Consider the following 25,847-nt stretch of genomic DNA (forward strand, 5'->3'; position numbering starts at 1 on the left):
AGTATCGAAAAGTGTCGAAATACATTTTGGTATCAGGACAACACTACTATATATTTATAGTTTGTTATTTACTTTCTGGGTTTTTTTTTTTATTATTATCATTATTATTATTTTTTAAATGTATTTATTTGTTAATAATATTACTTTGGTTTGTTTAGTTTTTTTTGTTGCTGTTTTTCTCTTCTTTTTTTATTTTGGGGGGAAGGGTGGCATCGTTGGGATATAAACACAAATATATTATTTTGACATTTAGGGCAGACAATAGATGTCAATAAAAATGACATTGAAAAAACATAAGCATTGTGTATGATGGACAAACACCCAATAAATGTCCAGTTTTCCTTTAAGCAATGGAACAACTACATAAATACAAGGTTTTGTATCAAGATCCTCTTTATTTGGTGCCAAACACAACGCACAGTAGATTTAAGCACCATTGTGTGTTGCCCATCCCACCTACTCTAGTAACCAAGATGGGTTCCATTAGATCATTACCATCAAATATGAGTTAAGCACCATTGTGTGTTGCCCATCCCACCTACTCTAGTAACCAAGATGGGTTCCATTAGATCATTACCATCAAATATGAGTTAAGCACCATCGTGTGTTGCCCATCCCACCTACTCTAGTAACCAAGATGGGTTCCATTAGATCATTACCATCAAATATGATTTAAGCACCATTGTGTGTTGCCCATCCCACCTACTGTAGTAACCAAGATGGGTTCCATTAGATCATTACCATCAAATATGACACTTTAACAAAAGAACGTGTTATAATTTCATGTCACCTGATGTAACCGCGTGGAATAATTCCAGCGTAAAAGGAACGTATTTCTTCTCCTTTTCAGCCAGAAAATAGATGGGATCTTTTATTTGCGTCAGCTTGAAGCCTTCCCTGACCAGTTTAGTCTTCAGGATTTTGAACGTGACCGTGATGTCCAAGGAGCTCTGCAACAAAAGTAATCATGACCATTGTTACTAGTACGCCAATGGCAGTGTCGCACCTCATCGAGTACCTGGATCCTGATGAAACGTGGCCTGGCGTAGGCCGGCAAGAAGCCTTCAAGGTGCTTGAAGACGGAAACACAACGGAAGGTTTGTCCGTCTTTGAGAGCGACGGCCGCCATCCCTACTCTCCCCTCGTGGCCTGCAGACGGTGCAGACAAAGCTCTATTGTCCATACTAAGGGTGTGACCAATACACGTATTTCTATGGAACCCAACGGGAGGAGTTTAAATTTGAGATCTGAGTTGATTTACCCTAAGATCAATAAATCTACTAATCAATGGAGAACTTCATCTACGATTCACCATGGCAACCTGCGACAAAAAGACCATCTTTCTTTACTCATGTTTGTTTATGGTAAGTAAGAACTATTTTTTTTTAATGCAAGGTTATTTTGTTTATTGTGATTAATACATCCCATAATACATCTCCCAACATTTTATTTTCTACAAAAGCCAAAAGCAGGGAAGTTGTCACGTTGTGTAAATGGTAAATAAAAAGAGAATACAACAAATCCTTTTCAACTTATATTCAATTGAATAGACTGCAAAGATGAGATATTTCATGTTCACTCTGGAAAACTTAACTGGTCAATTTAATGTCAGCAAAAGTTGTCACAGGGGCATTTTTACCAGTGTGTTACATGGCCTTTCCTTTGAACAACACTCAGTAAAGGTTTGGGAAGTGAGGAGACACATTTTTGAAGTGGAATTCTTTCCCATTCTTGCTTGATGTACAGCTTAAGTTGTTCAACAGTCTCCCTTCTCATATTTTAGGTGCCACACATTTTCAATGTCTGGACTACAGGCAGGCCAGTCTAGTACCCGCACTCTTTTACTATGAAGCCACGTTGATGTAACACGTGGCTTGGCATTGTCTTGCTGAAATAAGCAGGGGCGTCCATGGTAACGTTGCTTGTATGGCAACATATGTTGCTCCAAAAGCTGTATGTAGATTCTCTGAACCTTTTGGTGATATTACGGAGCGTAGATGGTGAAATCCCTAAATTCCTCGCAATGGCTCGATGAGAAATGTTGTTCTTAAACTGTTCGACAATTTTCTCACGCATTTGTTCACAAATTGGTGACTGAGCATTTCATGGAAGCTGCTTTTATACCCAATCATGGCACCCACCTGTTCCCAATTAGCCTGCACACCTGTGGGATGTTCCAAATAAGTGTTTGATGAGCATTCCTCAACTTTCGCAGTCTTTTTTGCCACTTGTGCCAGCTTTTTTGAAACATGTTGCAGTCATCAAATTCCAAATGAGCTAATATTTGCAAAAAAAATAACGTTTTCCAGAGTGAACATGAAATATCTCATCTTTGCAGTCTATTCAATTGAATATAAGTTGAAAAGGATTTGTTGTATTCTCTTTTTATTTACCATTTACACAACGTGACAACTTCCCTGCTTTTGTGTTTTTAAGATGGAATATCTGGATCGTGTGATCGCTGTCAACAGTCTCCAGCTAACTTAAAAGGTATGTTTTTAAAACTTTGTCTTTGGTAAATGGCAAAAAGATTGTTCGGTATGGCACTTCTGTCATGAATTCTCTTAGCAAATCCCCAAAGAACCGCGTAGCATTCACCATTTTATTGAGGCAACAGCGCCTCCTTGCCACACCCGCTGGATTAAACATGTTCTTTATTTGTATTATATTGAACCGAGGATGTCGTTGTGGCTTGTGCAGCCCTTTGAGATACTCGTGATTTAGGGCTATATAAGTAAACATTGATTGATTGATTGATTTTTTTCAAACGGGAAAAAACGAGGCTGACATTAAAGGGTTGTTCTGTGACGTTTCGGGTTCCTAAAATATGTAAAGGAGATCTCCAGCTTGGCCCCAATTGAGACGTGGTTGAATTGTAGTTGATTGATGAGCCTTTTGTTGCATCATATTGAGGCCATTCGGAAATGGCTTTATATCAATATTTATTTGTACTTATTTGACTTGATTTTTATTTTTATTCTATATCAATCTTATTTTATCATTGTTATTTTTGGGGGGTAAACAGAACATTTGATTTGTATTGTATTGCATTTCTAGCAGAGGTGTGGACTCGAGTCACATGACTTGGACTCGAGTCAGACTCGAGTCATGAATTTGATGACTTTAGACTGGACTTGACAAAATGTAAAGAGACTTGCAACTGGACTTAGACTTTAACATCAATGACTTGTGACTTCACTTGGACTTGAGCCTTTTGACTTGACATGACTTGCTACTTTCTCCAAAACCTAAAGCTTCAAAAGTTATTTGGGAGCGCTCCGTATCTTTCTTTTTCTACGTGTCTGTCTATCTACCAGCGTGTGTGCTGCCTGTCAGCTGGTGTGCTCTCAGTACAACAGCCAATCAAATTAGTTATACGTTGTTTTCATCACACAGCATTCATCCAATCAAATTGCAGGACAACCACCGAACAAGAGTTGTCAAACAACGCGACAGTGAGAAACAATTATGCCAAAGTTGGTTTCGTTCGGGTATAAAAACTACGACTTGGTCAACAAAAAAGGAATTGCGTATGCAAATCACGCAGTTGGAATATTACAGACGGAGACGCAACAACTTCCAACTTCGTTCGACATTTGAAGTTGCACAAAGAAGGGTAAGTTTTGAATGTAAGATAACGTTTATTGGCTAAGTAACATGACTTTTATTTGCTGTGTAGTTAAATGAGTGAGGCTGTAAACTCACTGCTAACATTATAACCATAGACATCTTCTAAGTAGACGCAGCATCGAGCGCTACTGCCTACTGGCGCTGACGAGACGCGGGGCCGCCATCTTGGAGTGGTGATCCGCTCCACTCAGTGCAATTCATTTGGCAGGAGCAATGAACTGTCAACGCATTTAATTAATCTTACCTCACTGAATACCACTCATTTTCACGCGCTTTTTTGTCATACGTGTAGCTATGATAAAGGACACATGTTTTATTATTCATAGTTTGCTTAACAGTAATAGAATATTCTTATACGCTATAAGTGACCAGACGTCCGAGATCAAAACTGGGAATATAAACCCAGAGAAGGGGGAAAAAGGGTCAGCTATTTTTAAGTTGAAGAAACAATATGATTAGGTTATATATACATGCATATATCCTACATAAACAATGTATGAATACATTAGATATCTATATATCTTATAGACTGTATCTCTGTTGCTGCAGCAGCTGAGAGTTTATTCTGTCTTGACACTTTGTATTGATATTTTGTATTACATTCTTCCCTTAAATGATAATGTTTACAGTCATTGTTATATATGTATTTTTTATGTATGTCGCTTTGGATAAAAGCGTCTGCCAAATACTTCAACATATATAAACACCTGAAAGTCTTTATATCAGCTAAAACCACCAATCTGTTTCACTACATTCAGAATAAAACCAAATGCTGTCTTACCCAACAATGTTAGTATTTGAATATTGTTACTTGAAGACTTATTCCTGGTTACAATTATACTGTTAAGAAAGTATTGTCTTATCTTTTGCCTAAAATGAGAATGCATCATAATCAGTGGCGGCTGGTGAATTTTGTTTTAGGCGGGGCTGAAAGTTTGTAAACCAAACACCTGTAGGGGCGTCATCCTCCCCCAGAAGATTTATTTGTGATTTTCACATACAAATATTGAAGATCTTTGCTCCTTCTCAACTCTGTGGTAATATTATTTTCATAAAATACAACCACATTAACATTAATGTCAAATCTTACTTGTGAAAAGTAATCCCCCGATTCCTATTTTCAACAGTCCGCTCATTTGAGCAGGAAAACGCTGAACACCATCTTTGTTTTCTACCTGTCAACTGTCAGTTTAGGCTGCTCGTCGGCTCCTCATCACCACTTCAAGATGCAAATTGCTCGCGTCACAGCAACCAATATTGCGTCTACTTATAAGATGTTTATGGTTATAACATCATTTCAAACACGGCAATATGTTGCGTCCACTGCAGTTCGCTACCTTATTCATACTTTTTGTCAAGTGATTTTTTTTTTAAGCAGGGTTGCATGAGGTACCTACACATAACGTTACGTTAGTCAATGTATCAACCACAGTAACGTAACGTTAGACGGCGGTCAGCAGCACCGCATATTTTAGCCACCTACAAAAAGACAAACATAGTCAAATAAAGGTCAGTTAAAATGTATACTATATTAACAATATGTGTACATATTGCATAGGGCCCTGACATCTAAAAAGTACAACTCTGTTCATTGTTATGTTCATGTATTTGTTATGTTTTTCATGTGTACGCACACATACACACACATACAGTATGAGATGAGATCAATGAGATAAGGTAAGAACAGAATAGAAACTGCTGTGGAACTAGTTACAATGCAATATGCCATGGAAATACAATGTTAACACTTTTGTGCAAATAAGTACAGTTGCACTTGTTTTTGCAAATGTGTTTATTCTGTAAAGGAATGAGTTAAATGTTTAAAATTGTTTAAACTATTAAAATGACTGGTTAATAGTGCTATTATGAAGTGCAATGTCAGTACTATTTTTTTCCCTGCAATTTCAAATGCACTTGTTTTAATAAACAAATACAGCGTTTTAAAAGCATACACAATCTGTGTAAATATATTAGTCTGTGGTTAAAAGGACTTGAAAGGACTCGAAACTCAAAATGCAGGACTTGTGACTTGACTTGAGACTTTCCAGTCTTGACTTTGGACTTGACTCGGGACTTGCCTGTCTTGACTCGGGACTTGACTCGAGACTTGAGGGCAAAGACTTGAGACTTACTTGTGACTTGCAAAGCAATGACTTGGTCCCACCTCTGATTTCTAGGAACTAATTTGTCCACCCCAAAAAATCTCAATAAACAAATGTTTTTAAAAAATTATAATAATTTCCTATCAGAGCACTGCAAAAAGTGAAATCTAAATGAGATGAAATATCTCAAATAAGGCTGATATTTGCTCATTTTCTGTCTGATAAGATCATTCTTCTCACTAAGCAGATTTGATGTTAGAGTGTTTTACTTGTTTGAAGGGTTTTGCTCCTAAATGATGTCAGTAAGATATTACAGCTTGTTGCTGAGATTTGATGAGCTATACTAGCGTTCAAAAGTTTGGGGTCACATGGAAATGTCCTTATTTTTGAAGGAAAAGCACTGTACTTTTCAATGAAGATAACTTTAAACTAGTCTTAACTTTACAGAAATACACTCTATACATTGCTAATGTGCTAAATGACTATTCTAGCTGCAAATGTCTGCTTTTTGGTGCAATATCTACACAGAGGCCCATTTCCAGCAACTATCACTCCAGTGTTCTAATGGTACAATGTGTTTGCTCATTGGCTCAGAAGGCTAATTGATGATTAGAAAACCCTTGTGCAATCATGTTCACACATCTGAAAACACTTTAGCTCGTTACAGAAGCTACAAAACTGACCTTCCTTTGAGCAGATTGACTTTCTGGAGCATCACATTTGTGGGCTCAATTAATGGCCAGAAAAAGAGAACTTCCATCTGAAACTCCACAGTCTATTCTTCTTCTTAGAAATGAAGGCTATTCCACTAAATTGTTTGGGTGACCCCAAACTTTTGAACGGTAGTGTATATTGAGTAAAACATGCTTGAAACTAGAATCTCAAGTGTTGTGTCATCAACACTCACAAGTATAAAACTACTTTTTTAAAGTCATCATTTCTTACTTCAAGCATGAAAAAATAAATCATGATGCTGAGCGCATATCATGATGTCAAGATAATGGCACTAGCATTTACTTCATTTAAGAATATTTTTCAACATATTGAGCAAAAAGGTCTCTTTTTTTTCTAGCAAGAAAAGTGCACTTGTTATTAGTGAGAATATACTTATTTGAAGCTATTTTGGGGTTTATTGAGGTTAGCTAATTTGACTTGTTTTGGAAAGTCTTGCTCTATTGGCAGATCATTTTGCTTAGTTCAAATAAAATACCCCTAATGTTTGTATTTTTTTGCCTTGTTTTTGAACACTGACTTTTTGCAGTGAGGAGAAAATAAGGGACACAAACATTGCTTCCTTCTAACAACAAAGACTTTGGCAAAATACTGCACAGTAAGCGAGCGGTCCGCTGTCACTGTACCTGGGACTTCCACACCATAACTGTACCTGGGACTTCCACACCATAACTGTACCTGGGACTTCCACACCATAACTGTACCTGGGACTTCCACACCATAACTGTACCTGGGACTTCCACACCATAACTGTACCTGGGACTTCCACACCATAACTGTACCTGGGACTTCCACACCATAACTGTACCTGGGACTTCCACACCATAACTGTACCTGGGACTTCCACACCATAACTGTACCTGGGACTTCCACACCATAACTGTACCTGGGACTTCCACACCATAACTGTACCTGGGACTTCCACACCATACTGTACCTGGGACTTCCACACCATACTGTACCTGGGACTTCCACACAATAACTGTACCTGGGACTTCCACACCATAACTGTACCTGGGACTTCCACACCATAACTGTACCTGGGACTTCCACACCATACTGTACCTGGGACTTCCACACCATAACTGTACCTGGGACTTCCACACCATAACTGTACCTGGGACTTCCACACCATAACTGTACCTGGGACTTCCACACCATAACTGTACCTGGGACTTCCACACCATAACTGTACCTGGGACTTCCACACCATAACTGTACCTGGGACTTCCACACCATAACTGTACCTGGGACTTCCACACCATAACTGTACCTGGGACTTCCACACCATAACTGTACCTGGGACTTCCACACCATAACTGTACCTGGGACTTCCACACCATAACTGTACCTGGGACTTCCACACCATAACTGTACCTGGGACTTCCACACCATAACTGTACCTGGGACTTCCACACCATACTGTACCTGGGACTTCCACACCATACTGTACCTGGGACTTCCACACAATAACTGTACCTGGGACTTCCACACCATAACTGTACCTGGGACTTCCACACCATAACTGTACCTGGGACTTCCACACCATAACTGTACCTGGGACTTCCACACCATAACTGTACCTGGGACTTCCACACCATAACTGTACCTGGGACTTCCACACCATAACTGTACCTGGGACTTCCACACCATAACTGTACCTGGGACTTCCACACCATAACTGTACCTGGGACTTCCACACCATAACTGTACCTGGGACTTCCACACCATAACTGTACCTGGGACTTCCACACCATACACGCTTGCCTCAGCGATGCAGTCAGCCTGAGTGAGGACGTCTGCCACCTCATTGGTGGACACGTTCTCTCCTTTCCACCTGTTGGTAATTGGATTGTAAATGCAAAGCAACACGCCGTCAGTCTGCGTGAGTGTGCCAAAGAAGAAGAAGGTCACCTGAAAGTGTCGCCCAGTCGATCTTGAAAGTAAAAGAAGCCGTCCTGGTCGATGAGCATCAGGTCGCCCGTGTTGAAGAAGACGTCTCCTTTCTTGAGGACATGGTGGAGCTTCTTCTTCTCAGTCTGCTGCAGGTCTCTGGCGTAGCCCAGGAAAGGAGCCCCCGCCGAGATTTCTGACACCAGAAGTCCTGGCTCGCCTGTAGCGACAGTCGTACTCAGCTTGCAGTCAAATGTAATAGGAGTAGTAACAGTGATAGTAGTAGTAATAGTAATACAAAAGCAGTCAAGTTGTCACGTTGTGGAAATGGTCAATCAAAAGAGAATACAACAAATCCTTATATTCAGTTGAATAGACTGCAAAGACAAGATATTTCATGTTCACACTGACAAACTTATTTTTTTGTGTGCAAATAATCATTAACTTACAATTTAATGGCAGCAACACATTGCAAAAAAGTGACATTTTTACCACTGTGTTACATGGCCTTTCATTTTAACAACACTCAGTAAACATTTGGGAAGTGAGGAGACACATTTTAGAAGCTTTTCAGGTGGAATTCTTTCCCATTCTTGCTTGATGTACAGCTTAAGTTGTTCAACAGTCCGGGGGTCTCCCTTGTGCTATTTTAGGTGCCACACATTTTCAATGTCTGGACTACAGGCAGGCCAGTCTAGTACCTGCACTCTTTTACTATGAAGCCACGCTGTTGTAACACGTGGCTTGGCATTGTCTTGCTGAAATAAGCAGGGGCGTCCATGAAAAAGACGTTGCTCCAAAACCTTTCAGCATAATGGTGCCTTCACAGATGTGTAAGTTAACCCTGCCTTGGGCACTAATACACCCCCATACCATCACACATGCTGGCGTATCAACTTTGCGCCTATAACAATCCAGATGGTTCTTTTCCTCTTTGGTCCGGAGGACACGACGTCCACAGTTTCCAAAAACAATTTAAAACGTGGACTCGTCAGACCACTTTTACACTTTGTATCAGCCCATCTTCGATGAGCTCGGGCCCAGCGAAGCCGGCGGCGATTCTGGGCGTTGTTGATAAATGGCTTTGGCTTTGCATAACTTGCACTTACAGATGTAGTGACCAACTGTAGTTACTGACAGTGGTTTTCTGAAGTGTTCCTGAGCCCATGTGGTGATATCCTTTACACACTGATGTCGCTTTTTGATGCAGTACCGCCTGAGGGATCCAAGGTCACGGGCATTCAATGTCGGTTTTTGGCCTTGCCGCTTACGTGCAGTGTTTTCTCCAGATTCTCTGGAACTTTTGATGATATTACAGAGCGTAGATGGTGAAATCCCTAAATTCCTTGCAATAGCTGCTTGAGAAATGTTGTTCTTCAACAATTTGCTCAGGCATTTGTTGACAAAGTGGTGACCCTCGCCCCATCCTTGTTTGTGAATGACTGAGCATTTCATGGAAGCTGCTTCTATACCCAATCATGGCACCCACCTGTTCCCAATAAGCCTGTTCACCTGTGAGATGTTCCAAATAAGTGTTTGATGAGCATTCCTCAACTTTCTCAGTATTTATTGCCACTTGTGCCAGCTTTTTTGAAACATGTTGCAGGCATCAAATACCAAATGAGCTAATATTTGCAAAAAATAACAAAGTTTACCAGTTCCAACATTAAGTATCTTGTCTTTGCAGTCTATTCAATTGAATATAAGTTGAAAAGGTTTTGCAAATCATTGTATTCTGTTTTTATTTACCATTTACACAACGTGACAACTTCACTGCTTTTGGTTTTTGTATGTTTGCGTGTAGATAAATCAGGGACAGCAACGTCTAACAATATCTCAACTTTCTATTGTCAATGGCACAACTCATATTTACCTCCAGCTCGGATCCCAGTTTTTCCCACACATTCATTTATTTGTGGCGGCCCGCCACGAAAGAATTACGTCCGCCACAAATAAAAAAAATTTAAAAATTTTTTTTTTTTTTTTTGTGTGTCCTGTCCAGCTTCTCAGGCAAATCATATAGTAGATGTAGATGTAGATGTAGATGATCATATAGTTGATGTAGATGTAGATGATCATATAGTTGATGTAGATGTAGATGATCATATAGTTGATGTAGATGTAGATGATCATATAGTAGATGTAGATGATCATATAGTAGATGTAGATGTAGATGTAGATGATCATATAGTAGATGTAGATGTAGATGATCATATAGTTGATGTAGATGATCATATAGTTGATGTAGATGTAGATGATCATATAGTTGATGTAGATGTAGATGATCATATAGTTGATGTAGATGTAGATGATCATATAGTTGATGTAGATGTAGATGTAGATGATCATATAGTTGATGTAGATGTAGATGATCATATAGTTGATGTAGATGTAGATGATCATATAGTTGATGTAGATGTAGATGATCATATAGTAGATGTAGATGTAGATGATCATATAGTAGATGTAGATGTAGATGATCATATAGTTGATGTAGATGATCATATAGTTGATGTAGATGTAGATGATCATATAGTTGATGTAGATGTAGATGATCATATAGTTGATGTAGATGTAGATGATCATATAGTTGATGTAGATGTAGATGTAGATGATCATATAGTTGATGTAGATGTAGATGATCATATAGTTGATGTAGATGTAGATGATCATATAGTTGATGTAGATGTAGATGATCATATAGTTGATGTAGATGTAGATGATCATATAGTTGATGTAGATGTAGATGATCATATAGTTGATGTAGATGTAGATGATCATATAGTTGATGTAGATGTAGATGATCATATAGTTGATGTAGATGTAGATGTAGATGATCATATAGTTGATGTAGATGTAGATGATCATATAGTTGATGTAGATGTAGATGATCATATAGTTGATGTAGATGTAGATGATCATATAGTTGATGTAGATGTAGATGTAGATGATCATATAGTAGATGTAGATGATCATATAGTAGATGTAGATGATCATATAGTTGATGTAGATGTAGATGTAGATGATCATATAGTTGATGTAGATGTAGATGATCATATAGTTGATGTAGATGTAGATGTAGATGATCATATAGTTGATGTAGATGTAGATGATCATATAGTTGATGTAGATATAGATGTAGATGATCATATAGTTGATGTAGATGTAGATGATCATATAGTTGATGTAGATGTAGATGTAGATGATCATATAGTTGATGTAGATATAGATGTAGATGATCATATAGTAGATGTAGATGCCCATATAGGCTGTTCACATTTACTTTACAAAAGAGAAGTGTAGGATACTTCTCTTGTTGCCTTATTTGTATTTGACCACTACTGTTTTCTGTTTATTTGTTACTGACTGTGGCAGGACACCTCTGCCTCTGTTTCACTTTATGTTGCTGGTAAATAATATGCTTGTAGTAGTAGGCTAAAGTTAAATTATTTAGTATGCACTCATTAAAGGGGCAGAGCTTTGAGAGACACTTTAGCTTTTATATTTTATAAGATATATTTTTTGTAAGAACCACAATTAATAAATATATTTCAATGAATCAAATCTGTATATAAATATGTACATAAAGTGTTGTAATTATATTGTAAAATGGATGGATGGATGACGTTTAAAACACAACTGTTATTATTAATTAGTAAGTATACATTTTTGAGCCTTTTTAGAGAAAATCATATCATTGTAGTAAATTATGCAAATTACTCGATGATGTCATGGTGATCACGCCCATAGCCACGCCCCCACTGCCACAGGTATCTTGGCAGTTTATGGGAAACACTGGATCCTACAGCGCTAAACCTTCTGGGTAATGTAGTTTCTAAATGTTTGGCCACACACCCACGTCCTCACTTCCTTGTTTACATCGACAGCGACTTCCCTCTCTCAGATCTTCTCTCTCTCTAAGGGTGAGCAATCCTGAATGTTAGCAGCTAAATGAAATTTGTGTCCGCTAATAAATCCTTTTTAAATCCAAGTCTGTGCCCTACATACACACACACCTTTGGGGACTTGGATGCAGAGACCTGATGAATCCCTCACAGGTTCTCCCTTGTCGACGTCAAACTTGATCATGGCGAAGGGGAAACACCACTGCACCCAACAAGAAGGAGACCATCAAAGAAGAGTTCTTCAAAAGAAGAGAGCACCTTACCTTGTACAAGAAGGTTGCTCGCCCGACAGCTCCAATCTTTCCGCTGTAGTTCATCAAAAAGAAGTTCCCTTCCGTTGCACCGTAGAGCTCCATGATTTGAACGTCTCCGAAGCGGTCTAGGAAATCCCTCCAAACATTGGCTCTGATCCCGTTGCCAATTGCGAGTCTGACTTTGTGGTTTCGCTCATTGGCTTTCTGTAACAAGAGAAACATTGCCGTATTAATGTGTGTTTCTGGTCTTGTCACCCACTTTACTGGTGCTTTATTACAAGCAAGCATCATTATACAGGACTGCAGTTCCTGGAGGAGAAGAAAATGAGGCACTCCTAACTTGGAGAAGCTAAACCATCAGTTTTATATTCCTCCTTCCTGTGTGTGTGCTAAGTCAGGAGAGCACATCCTGACCATAAAAGGAGATGTTCGTGTGCAAGTGTCTGGAAAACAACTGCTTTAAGTCATAACTTAAATGTTGGCTTTGAGCTAGACAGGTAGTCTCTTCTCAAGGATAGGGCTATCAGGAAAACAACTGCTTTAAGTCATAACTTAAATGTTGGCTTTGAGCTAGACAGGTAGTCTCTTCTCAAGGATAGGGCTATCAGGAAAACAACTGCTTTAAGTCATAACTTAAATGTTGGCTTTGAGCTAGACAGGTAGTCTCTTCTCACGGATAGGGCTATCACTTTTGCATTCCGAAATCCCAATTAGAATAGTGAAGTGAAGTGATTTATATAGCGCTTTTCTCTAGTGACTCAAAGCGCTTTACATAGTGAAACCCAATATCTAAGTTACATTTAAAGCAGTGTGGGTGGCACTGGGAGCAGGTGGGTAAAGTGTCTTGCCCAAGGACACAACGCCAGTGACTAAGATGGCGGAAGTGGGGATCGAACCTGCAACCCTCAAGTTGCTGGCACGGCCACTCTACCAACCGAGCGATAGAATAGAATAGAAAGTACTTTATTGATCCCTGGGGGAAATTCAGCACCACAGTTTGCTCACAATAAACAATAATGCTACCATTATAATCCAGGGTGAATAGTTACATTGACGCCATAGTAATGTGACATGGTTGAAATTAATTCAGGTACCTTTATCCAGATACTCACCAAGATGGAGTTTAACATGATTTGCTAGATTTTCTGTGCAGCGCTTCAAGAGTTTTAACAGTTGGCTTACACAAATAGATACAGTTTGAATGGTGTCCTGTACAGTGTTTGTTTTTGTGTTACTAATAGTCAGACGACGATCGAATAGTACGAAAACCATGGCAAAATGTTCAGGAAAATATTAACACAAAACCCGTTTTATAGCGAATAATCATAGTTTTACGTACACAGAACGGTTTGAAGCGTATACATGGCTCTGATTACTGCTTTGTGCACTCTTGGCATTCTCTCGAAGAGCTTCAAGCACACCTGTGAAGTGAAAACCATTTCAGGTGACTATTGAAGCTCATGGAGAGAATACCAAGAGTGTGCAAAGCAGTAATCCGAGCAAAGGGTGGCTATTTAGAAGAAACTAGAATATAAAACATGTTTTCAGTTATTTCACCTTTTTTTGTTAAGTACACGTGGTTGGGGGTGGGGCGGGCGGCGTGGTTAAGAGGGGAGGAGTATATTTACAGCTAGAATTCACCAACTCGAGTATTTCATATATATTTCATATATATATATATATATATATATATATATATATATATATATATATATATATATATATATATATATATATATATATATATATATATATGTATGAAATACTTGACTTTCAGTGAATTCTAGCTATATATATATATTTATTTTATTATACATAAAAATAAAATAAATACTTGAATTTCAGTGTTCCGGAGGCTATCCAGTAGATGGCAGTATTGTCCTGTTTAAGAGTGTCACAACCTTGCTGTTTACGGCAGACGAACTGCTTTACGGTAGACTAAACGTGACTGCTGTTGTTGTGTGTTGTTACCGCGCTGGGAGGACGTTAATGAAACTGCCTAACAATAAACCCACATAAGAAACCAAGAACTCGCCCTCGATCATTCTACAGTTATAACGTGATTGGGCAGGCACGCTGTTTATATTGTGGGAAAGCGGACGTGAAAACAGACTGTCGCCGCTGTCCCCACTCAGGTCCGCATTGAGCTGGAGGGGGCGTGGCCTCCAGCTACGGCTGAATTCCGGGAGTTTATCGGGAGAACATTTCTTCCGGGAGGTTATCGGGAGAGGCGCTGAATACCGGGACCCCGACTTAAACAAGTTGAAAAACTTATTCGGGTGTTACCATTTAGTGGTCAATTGTACGGAATATGTACTTCACTGTGCAACCTACTAATAAAAGTCTCAATCAATCAAAAACTCCCGGTAAAACCTGGAGGGTTGGCAAGTATGGAATAATATAAATACAGTCTATTTTACAGCATTATTCACATGTGTATAATATAAATACAGTCTATTATACAGCATTATTCACATGTGTATAATATAAATACAGTATATTATACAGCATTATTCACATGTGTATAATATAAATACAGTCTATTATACAGCATTATTCACATGTGTATAATATAAATACAGTCTAGTATACAGCATTATTCACATGTGTATAATATAAATACAGTATATTATACAGCATTATTCACAAGTGAATAATATAAATACAGTCTATTATACAGCATTATTCACATGTGAATAATATAAATACAGTCTATTATACATTTAAGTACAATCAAAAAGGAACATATGCATTATACAGTCTGATGGCTGTCGGTATGAAGGACTTCCTGTGTCGTTCCGTGTTGCATTTTGGGAGTCTGAGCCTTCCACTGAACGTGCTCATTCTCTCCGCCATTAGGGCCTCTTTCCTACGAGAAGTGACCCAATCCACCTGCGAATGTCAAACTAAGGGGCCTGATCTTATTATGTGCTCAAACTGAAATAGCACTGTTTACTTAAACTGGGTGGTTTGCTTACCCCAAGATGAATATGAACATTCACCATATGCAAAACATAATACGAGTTCATGAATTCACTTCAGTGTTAATATCAATACGGCGTTAGAAAGTAGACACCGACCTTTGGCGTGTTGCAGACAAAACGCATGATTTCTCCGATGTACTGGATGACCGTCACGTTGTATTTTCTGCAGTCGTCCCAGAACTGAGATGAAGAAAATTTATTCTTCAGTGCAACTGTGATACCTGGACACGGCAACAAATGAAAACAATCATCAATAATAATAGCTTTGTTTGTTAAAATCCAGACAAGATCGTATCATTTTCAGTATTTTTTACCATTGGTAGTATTTGTACTACATGTTCCGATCAGGGTTTGTGCTGCCAATTCCGATCATTCGTGAGTGAGATAGGCTAAATTTCAATCAAATGTATTAACTGTAATTTTTTGTTTTCATTTATGGTGAGTGCTATTGACAGTTTAACAATATCAAACTTTATTTAAATTACTTGCTTATTCTCTTGTATTACATACATTTGTTTGATCAAAACTAAGTCAATAGCTGGGTGTCATATGACGTCACATTCCTTTTTCTTCTTCAAGCAACTTGAGCTTAGCATTAAAGAAGTGAGAGTGAGTGTAGAGTTCGTATTGCAGTTCTGTTCTTCGGTCTTCCAATTGTTCTAATAGAGGGATAGGAAATAGCTTTCATAGAGTCCCGAAGTACTTTACAAAAGGTAATAAAGTCAAGGAAAATGGCTTTTAAAAATATCACTTTCATCATCTTGCAGAATACTTGTGTCTGCAGTGATCACTTTGTAAAATGTTTGTTTGAACATTTGATTTGCTTGAGAAACTTTCTGTGATGCAATCAAGAGTATTCTTTACTATATTAGTAGGGTTTGAGAGCAGAACTAAACGAAAGAAAGGACAATAGGTTGCATTAGTTTGTGTTCTTTTGTGGTTGCCATGCCTAAATAAAACTACAAAGACCTGCTAAAATCATGTTAAGTCCTAGTAATAAATATTGTGATTGTTGGTACAATGCACAGTGGTTTCATTGTCCATTTTCCTAACAGAAACTAAAAGCTTAGTTGTTGTTGTGCAGGAAAGCCAAGTGGTTTCTTCGACACGGATGGCCTCATCATAGCGTCTTTGGTGATATTTGTTAGCATCAAGAAAATATCCTTAATAGTATTAATAAACTGAATCAAGAAAATATCCTTAATAGTATTAATAAACTGAATGAATAAATCTCTCGTAGACTCAACAGCATATGCTGAATCTTGATATTTCTGAACAACAGGGACATATACAGATAAATAATGAGACAAAATATGAACTTCACACCACAAAAACAACTGCAGACATGAATTGTAGATGAGACTAATATTTCTAGCAGAAAATCAACTGCAAACAAACTTATCCAGCACGTCACTCGTTATGTCAATCATCACTATGTCAGTCATTATGTCAGGCAATGCACAAATAAGTCCAACTTTGTCTTTCACCGATGAATGTTTAATTTGTGGACCCCTCCACATGTAAATACATGATGTGCCTTCAATCTTTCCTTCTCTAAGTACCGTGAGTGTCAAGTGAAGTGAAGTTGTGGCGCGCAGTAACGTCTTGGTGATAAAAAAATGGTTAAAATCTTTTTTTAAATTTATTTTTCTTTAGAGTGTCAAAAATCCACTCCATCCCATTTTAAATATTTTTGCATGATCGCTTTTATATTTGCCTCTAAGCCTTACAAAATAAGCCTAAATCTGCATGGTTTCTGGTAAATAAACAGTAGCTTAATGCAGTGTTTTTCAACCACTGTGCCGCGGCACACTAGTGTGCCGTGAGATACAGTCTGGTGTGCCGTGGGAGATTATGTAATTTCACTTTAATGGGTTAAAAATATTTTTTGCAAACCAGTAATTATAATCCGCAAATGTGCCGTTGTTGAGTGTCGGTGCTGTCTAGAGCTCGGCAGAGTAACCGTGTAATACTATTCCATATCAGTAGGTGGCAGCAGGTAGCTAATTGCTTTGTAGATGTCGGGAACATGGTTTGTCGTGATCACAATATACGGGAGGCAGTGTGTAGGTAAAAAAGTATCTAACACTTAAACCAAAAATAAACAAAAGGCGAGTGCCGCTAAGAAAAGACATTGAAGCTTAGGGAAGGCTATGCAAAACAAAACTAAAACTGAACTGGCTGCAAAGTAAACAAAAACAGAATGCTGGACGACAGCAAAGACTTGCAGCGTGTGGAGCAGACGGCGTCCACAAAGTACATCCGTACATGACATGACAATCAACAATGTCCACGCAAAGAAGGATAGCGTCCGCACAACTTAAATAGTCTTGATTGGAATAGCGTTCAAGGAAGACATGAAACTGCTACAGGAAAATACCAACCAAACAGGAAAAGCCACTAAAAATAGGAGCGCAAGACAAGAACTAAAAGACGACACACAGGAAAGCAGCAAAAAACTCAAAATAAGTTAGGGCGTGATGTGACAGGTGGTGACAGTACACCTACTTTGAGACAAGAGCTATAGTGATGCATGCTTGGTTATGGTTTGATTTATATCCAACAATTGCGAGAACGACTTTTTAATGTCAACTTCGGCTACGAAGTTTCATTTTTTTATGTTTTCTGCTGGTGGTGTGCCTCCGGGTTTTTTCAATGAAAAAAATGTGCCTTGGCTCAGAAAAGGTTGAAAAACACTGACTTAATGGAAACCCAGAAGTGCCTCTAGGTCACGTGATTAGAAGCCACTTATACTACACAATACCTAAACTACAGTTTTTGGCCTCAAAGTCCTCCTGTGTCCAGGTAATTATTCTCTGAACATTCTCTAAACATTAAAAAGATGGAGCAAAAGAAGGATTTGGAGAAAACACCATAGTGACCCAATTACTTCAGTATCTGGCATATACTGATAGCACCTTTGTTTTCGACACTAGCAATTTATGTCTGGATCCCTCTTCTCCTTACGTGTCATGTACTCCTGGCTGCTACGCTTGAGATGTCTTGGTCTGAGCAGACGGACTACTGTAGTTTGGCCGTAAAATAACCAAGATAAAAACCTTGTATGTTTGCCAAGTTGTGACACTGACTTGACCTGTATAGCTTACTCTTTTCCCTGGAAATGCTTACTTTTTTAGCAACATAAAAAAAGTAATACGTTTAAGAATAACTAATAAAACAAAAAATAAAACGAAATAATGGAAATGCTTACCGTATTTTTCTTACTATAAGGCGCACTTAAAATCCTTTCATTTTCTCAAAAGTGGACAGTGCGCCTTATAACCTCATGTACGGAATAATTCGGGTTGTGCTTACCGACCGACCTCGAAGCAATTTTATTTGGTACATGGTGTAATGATAAGTGTGACCAGTAGATGGCAGTCACACAAGGGATACGCGTAGACTGCAATATGACGCCAGTAAAAAAACACAAAATCTTTAAATGTATCCTTGAAAATAAGGAACATTACATATGGCACTCAAAAATCTATCAAAATGTTTTAGTATGACTTTGAAGCCGCACCGCTGGATGGATTGTCGGCCCATTACGGCTACCATAGTCAGAGATACAAGTATTACTATGTTTATAAATAGTTGATTTAAAGTTTTGTACCTGACAAGTTTCGGCTACGAAACTTGTCAGGTACAAAACTTTACCTTACTAGCCTATATAAATCAACTATTTATAAATACACATTAGTAGGCTAAATGAACCTCTTTAACAAAGTATTACTATGGTGTGTGTATAAGGACCGCAAAATGGCACCCATTAGCAGACATATTATCTGGCGTTTTGTTTCACATTATTATGCAAAAGCAACTTTTCTTACATTCTGGTACCTGCTGATGTGTATTTGGGATCTGCATAAGTACTGAACATTTGCGCACGTCCGCCACTGTAGTCTGTGACGACATCGTAGTCATAAGCTTCTTCTTTTTCTCTACCTTCTTATGTGGCGTTCATCTTCAGCTGTTGCCATTTCTAATATAAAGTAGTGTAGAGTTCTTACTTATATCTGTCAGTAGACTCGCTATTGAAGCACTAAAACATACCGGTGTAGTGACTTTACATTATTCACCCAAGGAACTTTAGTTATTAAAGGATTCCGGTCAGACGGTTTTTCACGGGAAACAGGGGGCGGTATAGCTCGGTTGGTAGAGTGGCCGTGCCAGCAACTTGAGGGTTCCAGGTTCGATCCCCGCTTCCGCCATCCTAGTCACTGCTGTTGTGTCCTTGGGCAAGACACTTCACCCACCTGCTCCCAGTGCCACCCACACTGGCTTAAATGGAACTTAGATATTGGCTTTCACTATGTAAAGCGCTTTGAGTCACTAGAGAAAAAGCGCTATATAAATATAATTCACTTCACACTTCCGGCGGATGAGGAGATGCTGCTCCGTTATTGATTGAAGTAAAGTGTGAATGTCATTAAAAGAGTTAGCTCCATCTTTTGACACTTCTTCTACTCCCGTCCTTGCACGCCACACCGCTACAACAAAGATGACGGGGAGAAGACGCTGTCGAAGGTGAGCCACGTAAATAAGACCGCCCACAAAACGGCGCATCTTGAAGAGACTGTCAGAAAGCGACTTGAAGATGATGTGTAAACATCATCTATGCAACATTTTAAGTTCAAGTTAAAGTACCAATGATTGTTAGGTGTGGTGAAATGTGTCCTCTGCATTTGACCCATCCCCTTGATCACCCCCTGGGAGGTGAGGGGAGCAGTGGGCAGCAGCGGTGCTTGAACTCACAACCTACCCATCTCAGGGCGGACACTCTAACCACTAGGCCACTGAGTAGGTTTGACCAAAGAACCACCATTACATGTTATGTAGACCACAAGGAAGTCTTTTACATTTAGAAGAAAATCATAATATGACTCCTTTACCTGCTCAGTGGCCTAGTGGTTAGAGTGTTCGCCCTGAGATGGGTAGGTTGTGAGTTCAAACCCCGGCCGAGTCAGACCAAAGACTATAAAAATGGGAGCCATTACCTCTCTGCTTGGCACTCAGCATCAAGGGTTGGAATTGGGGGTTAAATCACCAAAAATTATTCCAGGGCGCGGCACCGCTGCTGCTCACTGCTCCTCTCACCTCCCAGGGGGTGATCAAGGGTGATGGGTCAAATGCAGAGAATAATTTCGCCACACCTAGTGTGTGTGTGACTATCATTGGTACTTTAACGCCTTATAATCCGGTGCGCCTTTTGTATGAAAATATACCTGAATAGACCCACTTATCAGCAGTGTGCCTTATAATCCGGTGCGCCTTTTGTATGAAAATATACCTGAATAGACCCACTTATCAGCAGTGTGCCTTATAATCCGGTGCGCCCTATGGTCCAGAAAACACAGTACTTAAAAGTCCAAAATGACTTTCATTGAAGTACAGTTTTACTGTGAGGCGTAGATATAAAACCAAACCTTTATTTCTGACACTAATGTGTAAAATGTCTCTGCTTCTTACAATATTCTCCGGCACAATTATTACATTACTTTTATTAGTACAAAATATTAAACAGACAGTAAGCACTTACCCATATCAATGGCTCCTGCGAAGCCAACAAAGCCAGCAGTGTGATAGAGAGGGAGGCTGATATAAATCACATCTTTGTAGGTCAACCCCGAGGAACGAAGAATGGTCGTCATGCCCCAAAGTTTGGAATGAGTGAGCAAGGCTGCCTTGGGGAGACCTGGTAAAGACGAGGTACGAGACGCGATGAGGATATTTGCTGTCCTGTCGAAACGTCATACCCCTGATGGCGCTCACCTGTAGTCCCTGACGTGTACACGTACACTGCAGGACTCTGCAGCGTGACATGTGACCTCAAGTCTGGAGATAGCGGCTCAGAGGACATCTGGTTCATCGTGTCTGTGAAGCTCAGCACGCCAGCACTGCTACACACTGTGCTCATCACCAGGGTGGACACCTCCAGCTCCTGCAGATCCTGCAGGACCTCCTCCACTGGACCCTGCAAGTCTGGGGACAGGAGAGACACAACAGGTAAGTACAGTTTTTCACGGCCAGCGACGCTTTCATTGAAGTCAAGTCAATATATTGAATCGATTATTGCATTTTGTACAGCTGGTACAAAATGTGGCTGCTAGACTTTTGACAAGAACAAGAAAGTTTGATCATATTACGCCCCTTTATATACATATACAGTACCTATACTGTATATACCTTTATATACATATATACAGTATATACCTTTATATACACACCGTATTTTTGGACTATAAGTCGCAGTTTTTTTCATAGTTTGGCCGGGGGTGCGACTTATACTCAGGAGCGACTTATGTGCGAAATTATTAACACATTAGCGTAAAATATCGAATACTATTATTTAACTCATTCACGTAAGATTTCATGGGATTTAGCGATTAGGAGTGCCAGATTGTTTGGTAAACGTATAGCATGTTCTATATGTTATAGTTATTTGAATGACTCTTACCATAATATGTTACGTTAAGTTGGTTATTTATGCCTCATATAACGTACACTTATTCAGCCTGTTGTTCACTATTCTTTAGACATTTTAAATTGCCTTTCAAATGTCTATTCTTGCTGTTGGCTTTTATCAAATACATTTCCCCTAAAAATGCGACTTATACTCCAGTGCGACTTATATATGTTTTTTTCCTTCTTTATTATGCATTTTCGGCCGGTGCGACTTATACTCTGGAGCGATTTATACTCAGAAAAATACGGTATATACCATTATATACAGTGGTGGTCAAAAGTGTACATACACGTGTAAAGAACATCATGTCGTGGCTGTCTTGAGTTTCCAATCATTTCTACAAGTCTTATTTTGTTGTGATGTAGTGATTGGAGCACATACTTGTTGCTCACAAGAAACATTCATGAAGTTTGCTTCTTTTATGAATTTATTATGGGTCTCCTGAAAATGTGAGCAAATGTGCTGGGTCAAAAGTATACATACAGCAATGTTCATATTTGCTTACATGTCCCTTGGCAAGTTTACCTGCAATAAGGCACTTTTGGTAGCCATCCACAAGCTTCTGCTTGACCACTTGACCACTCCTCTTGACAAAATTGGTGCAGTTCAGCTAAATTTGTTGGTTTTCTGACATGGACTTGTTTCTTCAGCATTGTCCATAAGTCAGGACTTTGGGAAGGCCATTCTAAAACCTTCATTCTAGCCTGATTTAGCCATTCCTTTACCACTTTTGACGTGTGTTTGGGGTCATTGTCCTGTTGGAACACCCAACTGTGCCCTCCGGGCTGATGATTTTAGCTTGTACTGAAGAATTTGGAGGTAATCCTCCTTTTTCATTGTGCCATTTACTCTCTGTAAAGCAGGCCAAGAGCATAATACTACCACCACCATGCTTGACGTTATGCATGGTGTTCCTGGGATTAAAGGCCTCACCTTTTCACCTCCAAACATATTGTTGGGTATTGTGGCCAAACAGCTCCATTTTTGTTTCATCTGGCACCACACGGACAAAGATAAGACCTTCTGGAGGAAAGTTCAGCGGTTAAACGAAACAAAAATCCACATACTGGAAGCAACGCTTGGAATAAGATGAATAACAATGATTGACGGTTGGGAATAAACGATGGAGTTTCTAATGTGAATGTCAGTCAGTGCTGATTGTGGTTGGGCCAAAAGTCACTGCTTAGTTCAACGTACATTATTTATTATTGCCACTCATTTTAGTGCAGAATGAATGCATCCTCAGGATTGAAGTTTAAAAGTTGATCTTTTGCATAAATACTAGTGGAGTATCGGTAGTAGTGAGCTGTGTCATAGCTCTACTTTAAAGCCACATGGTACTACTTCATAAAGTTAGTTACACAACTAAGTGACGTAGCTCCATAATTAAGTTACGGAATTGCAGTAAGACACTGAATCATTGCACTTTTTGTCCTCATTCTGAATTTACAACAATGTCTGCAGAAATATTCATTGTGCATGAACAATATTTGAGTACCTTGAGCCACCAGCAGGACTTTGGCCCCGCTGCACTTGAAGCAGTGCAGAAGACCTTTAGACCTGATGTTGGCGTTGAGCAGAGCCGCCGAACATCCGAGCTTGAACAGAGCCAACCAGAGCCACACAAACGTGGGCTCGTTCCCCATGAACAAGGCCACCGTGTCGCCCTGTTGCACCAGGCCGCTGTGCAGCAACGCTCTGGCCGCCTTGTTGCTGAGCTGGTCGGCGTCCCGGTAGCTGAAGGTGTCATCTTTGAAGAGGAAGAGCGGCTTGTGCGGCTGAGTATCGGCCGCTTCCAAGAAGCGGTCCAGGATGGTGTAGTTCCTCTGGATGTAGTCCAGCACCCTGCGCCTCGTTTTCAGCTTTGACACGATGTGTTTGACGTCCTGGTAGAAGTAAGGGAAGCGCAAAAAAAGGCAACCCGCAGAGGCTGCGAGGATCAGCCAGAAGAACATGATGTTGTTAGAAAGCAGAGCAAGCTTGAAGTGTACGGAGTTTGAGCTTTCTCCTCACTTCAACCAGGCAAACATTATCTACAATGCTTAACCCGAGCATGGTCGCCTGCAGGTAATACAGACCATAAGTCAATCATTCACAGGAATGTCATCTAAAAAATCAATAAACAGGATATACTGTAGTTCCACGACTAACAAATATTGATAGTATTGAAGCTTAGGTAAATAGTGTAACACACATAAAACATGGTGACTAAACTCGTGTCAGATTACCACGCACATTTATTTGATGTATGTTGGTATTCACAGCTGAAATGGACCAAAAGGAAGCACCTGACCCTCATGAATTCATCATTTACTGAGGGGACGACTTTGACTGTTGGACACTGCGGACAAAAGTCTGACTTTTTACGTAAAACTTTGTAAATTATTGCTTTGTGTTTCATTTACTTACAAAAGCCAAAAGCAGTGAAGTTGGCACATTATGTAAATGGTAAATAAAAACAGAATACAATGACTTGCAAGTCCTTTTCAACTTATATTCAAATGAATAGACTGCAAAGACAAGATATCTAACGTTCAAACTGAGAAACGTTATTTTTTGCAAATAATAGTTCATTTGGAATTTGTTGCCTGCAACAGGATTCAAAAAAGCTGGCACAAGTGGCAAAAAAGACAGACAAAGTTGAGGAATGCTGATCAAACACTTTTTTGGAACATCCCACAGGTGAACAGGCTAATTGGGAACAGGTGGGTGCCATGATTGGGTATAGAAGCCGCTTCCATGAAATGCTCAGTCATTCACAAACAAGGATGGGGCGAGGGTCACCACTTTGTCAACAAATGCCTGAGCAAATTGTTTAAGAACAACATTTCTCAACCAGCTATTGCAAGGAATTTAAGCATTTCACCATCTACGCTCTGTAATATCATCAAAAGCTTCAGAGAATCTGGAGAAATCACTGCACGTAAGCGGCAAGGCCTTCAATCCCTCAGGCGCTACTGCATCAAAAAGCGACATCAGTGTGTAAAGGATATCACCACATGGGCTAAGGAACACTTCAGAAAACTACTGTCGGTAACTACAGTTCCTCGCTACATCTGTAAGCGCAAGTTAAAACTCTACTATGCAAAGCCAAAGCCATTTATCAACAACACCCAGAAACGCCGCCGGCTTCGCTGGGCCCAAGCTCATCTAAGATGGACTGATGCAAAGTGGAAAAGTGTTCTGTGGCCTGACAAATCCACATTTCAAATTGTTTTTGGAAACTGTGGACGTCGTGTCCTGCGGACTAAAGAGGAAAAGAACCATCCATAGGCGCAAAGTGTAAAAGGCAGCATGTGTGATGGTATGGGGGTGTATTAGTGGCCAAGACATGGGTAACTTACACATCTGTGAAGGCACCATTAATGCTGAAAGGTACATACAGCTTTTGGAGCAACATATGTTGCCATCAAAGCAACGTTATCATGGACGCCCCTGCTTATTTCAGCCAGACAATGCCAAGCAATGTGTTACAACAGCATGGCTTCATAGTAAAAGAGTGTGGGTACTAGACTGGCCTGCCTGTAGTCCAGACCTGTCTCCCATTGAAAACGTGTGGTGCATTATGAAGCCTAAAATAGCAGAAGGGAGACCCCCGGACTGTTGAACAACTTAAGCTGTACATCAAGCAAGAATGGGAAAGTATTCCACCTGAAAAGCTTCAAAAATGTGTCTCCTCAGTTCCCAAACCTTTACGGGGTGTTGTTAAAAGGAAAGGCCATGTAACACAGTGGTAAAAATGCCCCTGTTACAACTTTTTTGCAATGTGTTGCTGCCATTAAATTCTAAGTAAAGGATTATTTACAACAAAAAAAATGTATTTCTCAGTTGGAACATGAAATATCTTGTCTTTGCAGTCTATTCAATTGAAGAGAAGCTGA

General features: G+C 39.5%; 1 protein-coding gene across 1 annotated transcript; it reads right to left on the minus strand.

Moving 5' to 3' along the window:
* LOC133641556 (long-chain fatty acid transport protein 2-like) lies at positions 1–23,993 on the minus strand. Its single transcript, XM_062035354.1, has 10 exons — positions 23,465–23,993; positions 21,273–21,482; positions 21,040–21,195; positions 15,597–15,721; positions 12,526–12,720; positions 12,374–12,464; positions 8,379–8,577; positions 8,204–8,301; positions 1,019–1,149; positions 1–950 (listed from the first exon to the last, which is right to left on the minus strand). The coding sequence occupies exons 1-10, from the start codon at positions 23,919–23,921 to the stop codon at positions 774–776; spliced, it is 1,839 nt and encodes a 612-aa protein (XP_061891338.1). The 5' UTR covers positions 23,922–23,993; the 3' UTR covers positions 1–773.
* Between the last annotated feature and the right edge of the window lie 1,854 nt (positions 23,994–25,847).

The sequence above is a fragment of the Entelurus aequoreus genome, linkage group LG24 (genome assembly GCF_033978785.1).
Source record: "Entelurus aequoreus isolate RoL-2023_Sb linkage group LG24, RoL_Eaeq_v1.1, whole genome shotgun sequence".
In the NCBI taxonomy this organism is placed as follows: domain Eukaryota; kingdom Metazoa; phylum Chordata; class Actinopteri; order Syngnathiformes; family Syngnathidae; genus Entelurus; species Entelurus aequoreus.

What these genes read in the sequence shown, in the direction of transcription:
- LOC133641556 (XM_062035354.1), bottom strand. Translation starts at nt 23,921, where the DNA reads ATGTTCTTCTGGCTGATCCTCGCAGCCTCTGCGGGTTGCCTTTTTTTG. An exon ending in CGACTGGGCGACACTTTCAG is followed by an intron (nt 8,302 to 8,378) that starts GTGACCTTCTTC and finishes AATTACCAACAG; the next exon opens with GTGGAAAGGAGAGAACGTGT. An exon ending in GTATGGTGTGGAAGTCCCAG is followed by an intron (nt 1,150 to 8,203) that starts GTACAGTTATGG and finishes CACCGTCTGCAG; the next exon opens with GCCACGAGGGGAGAGTAGGG.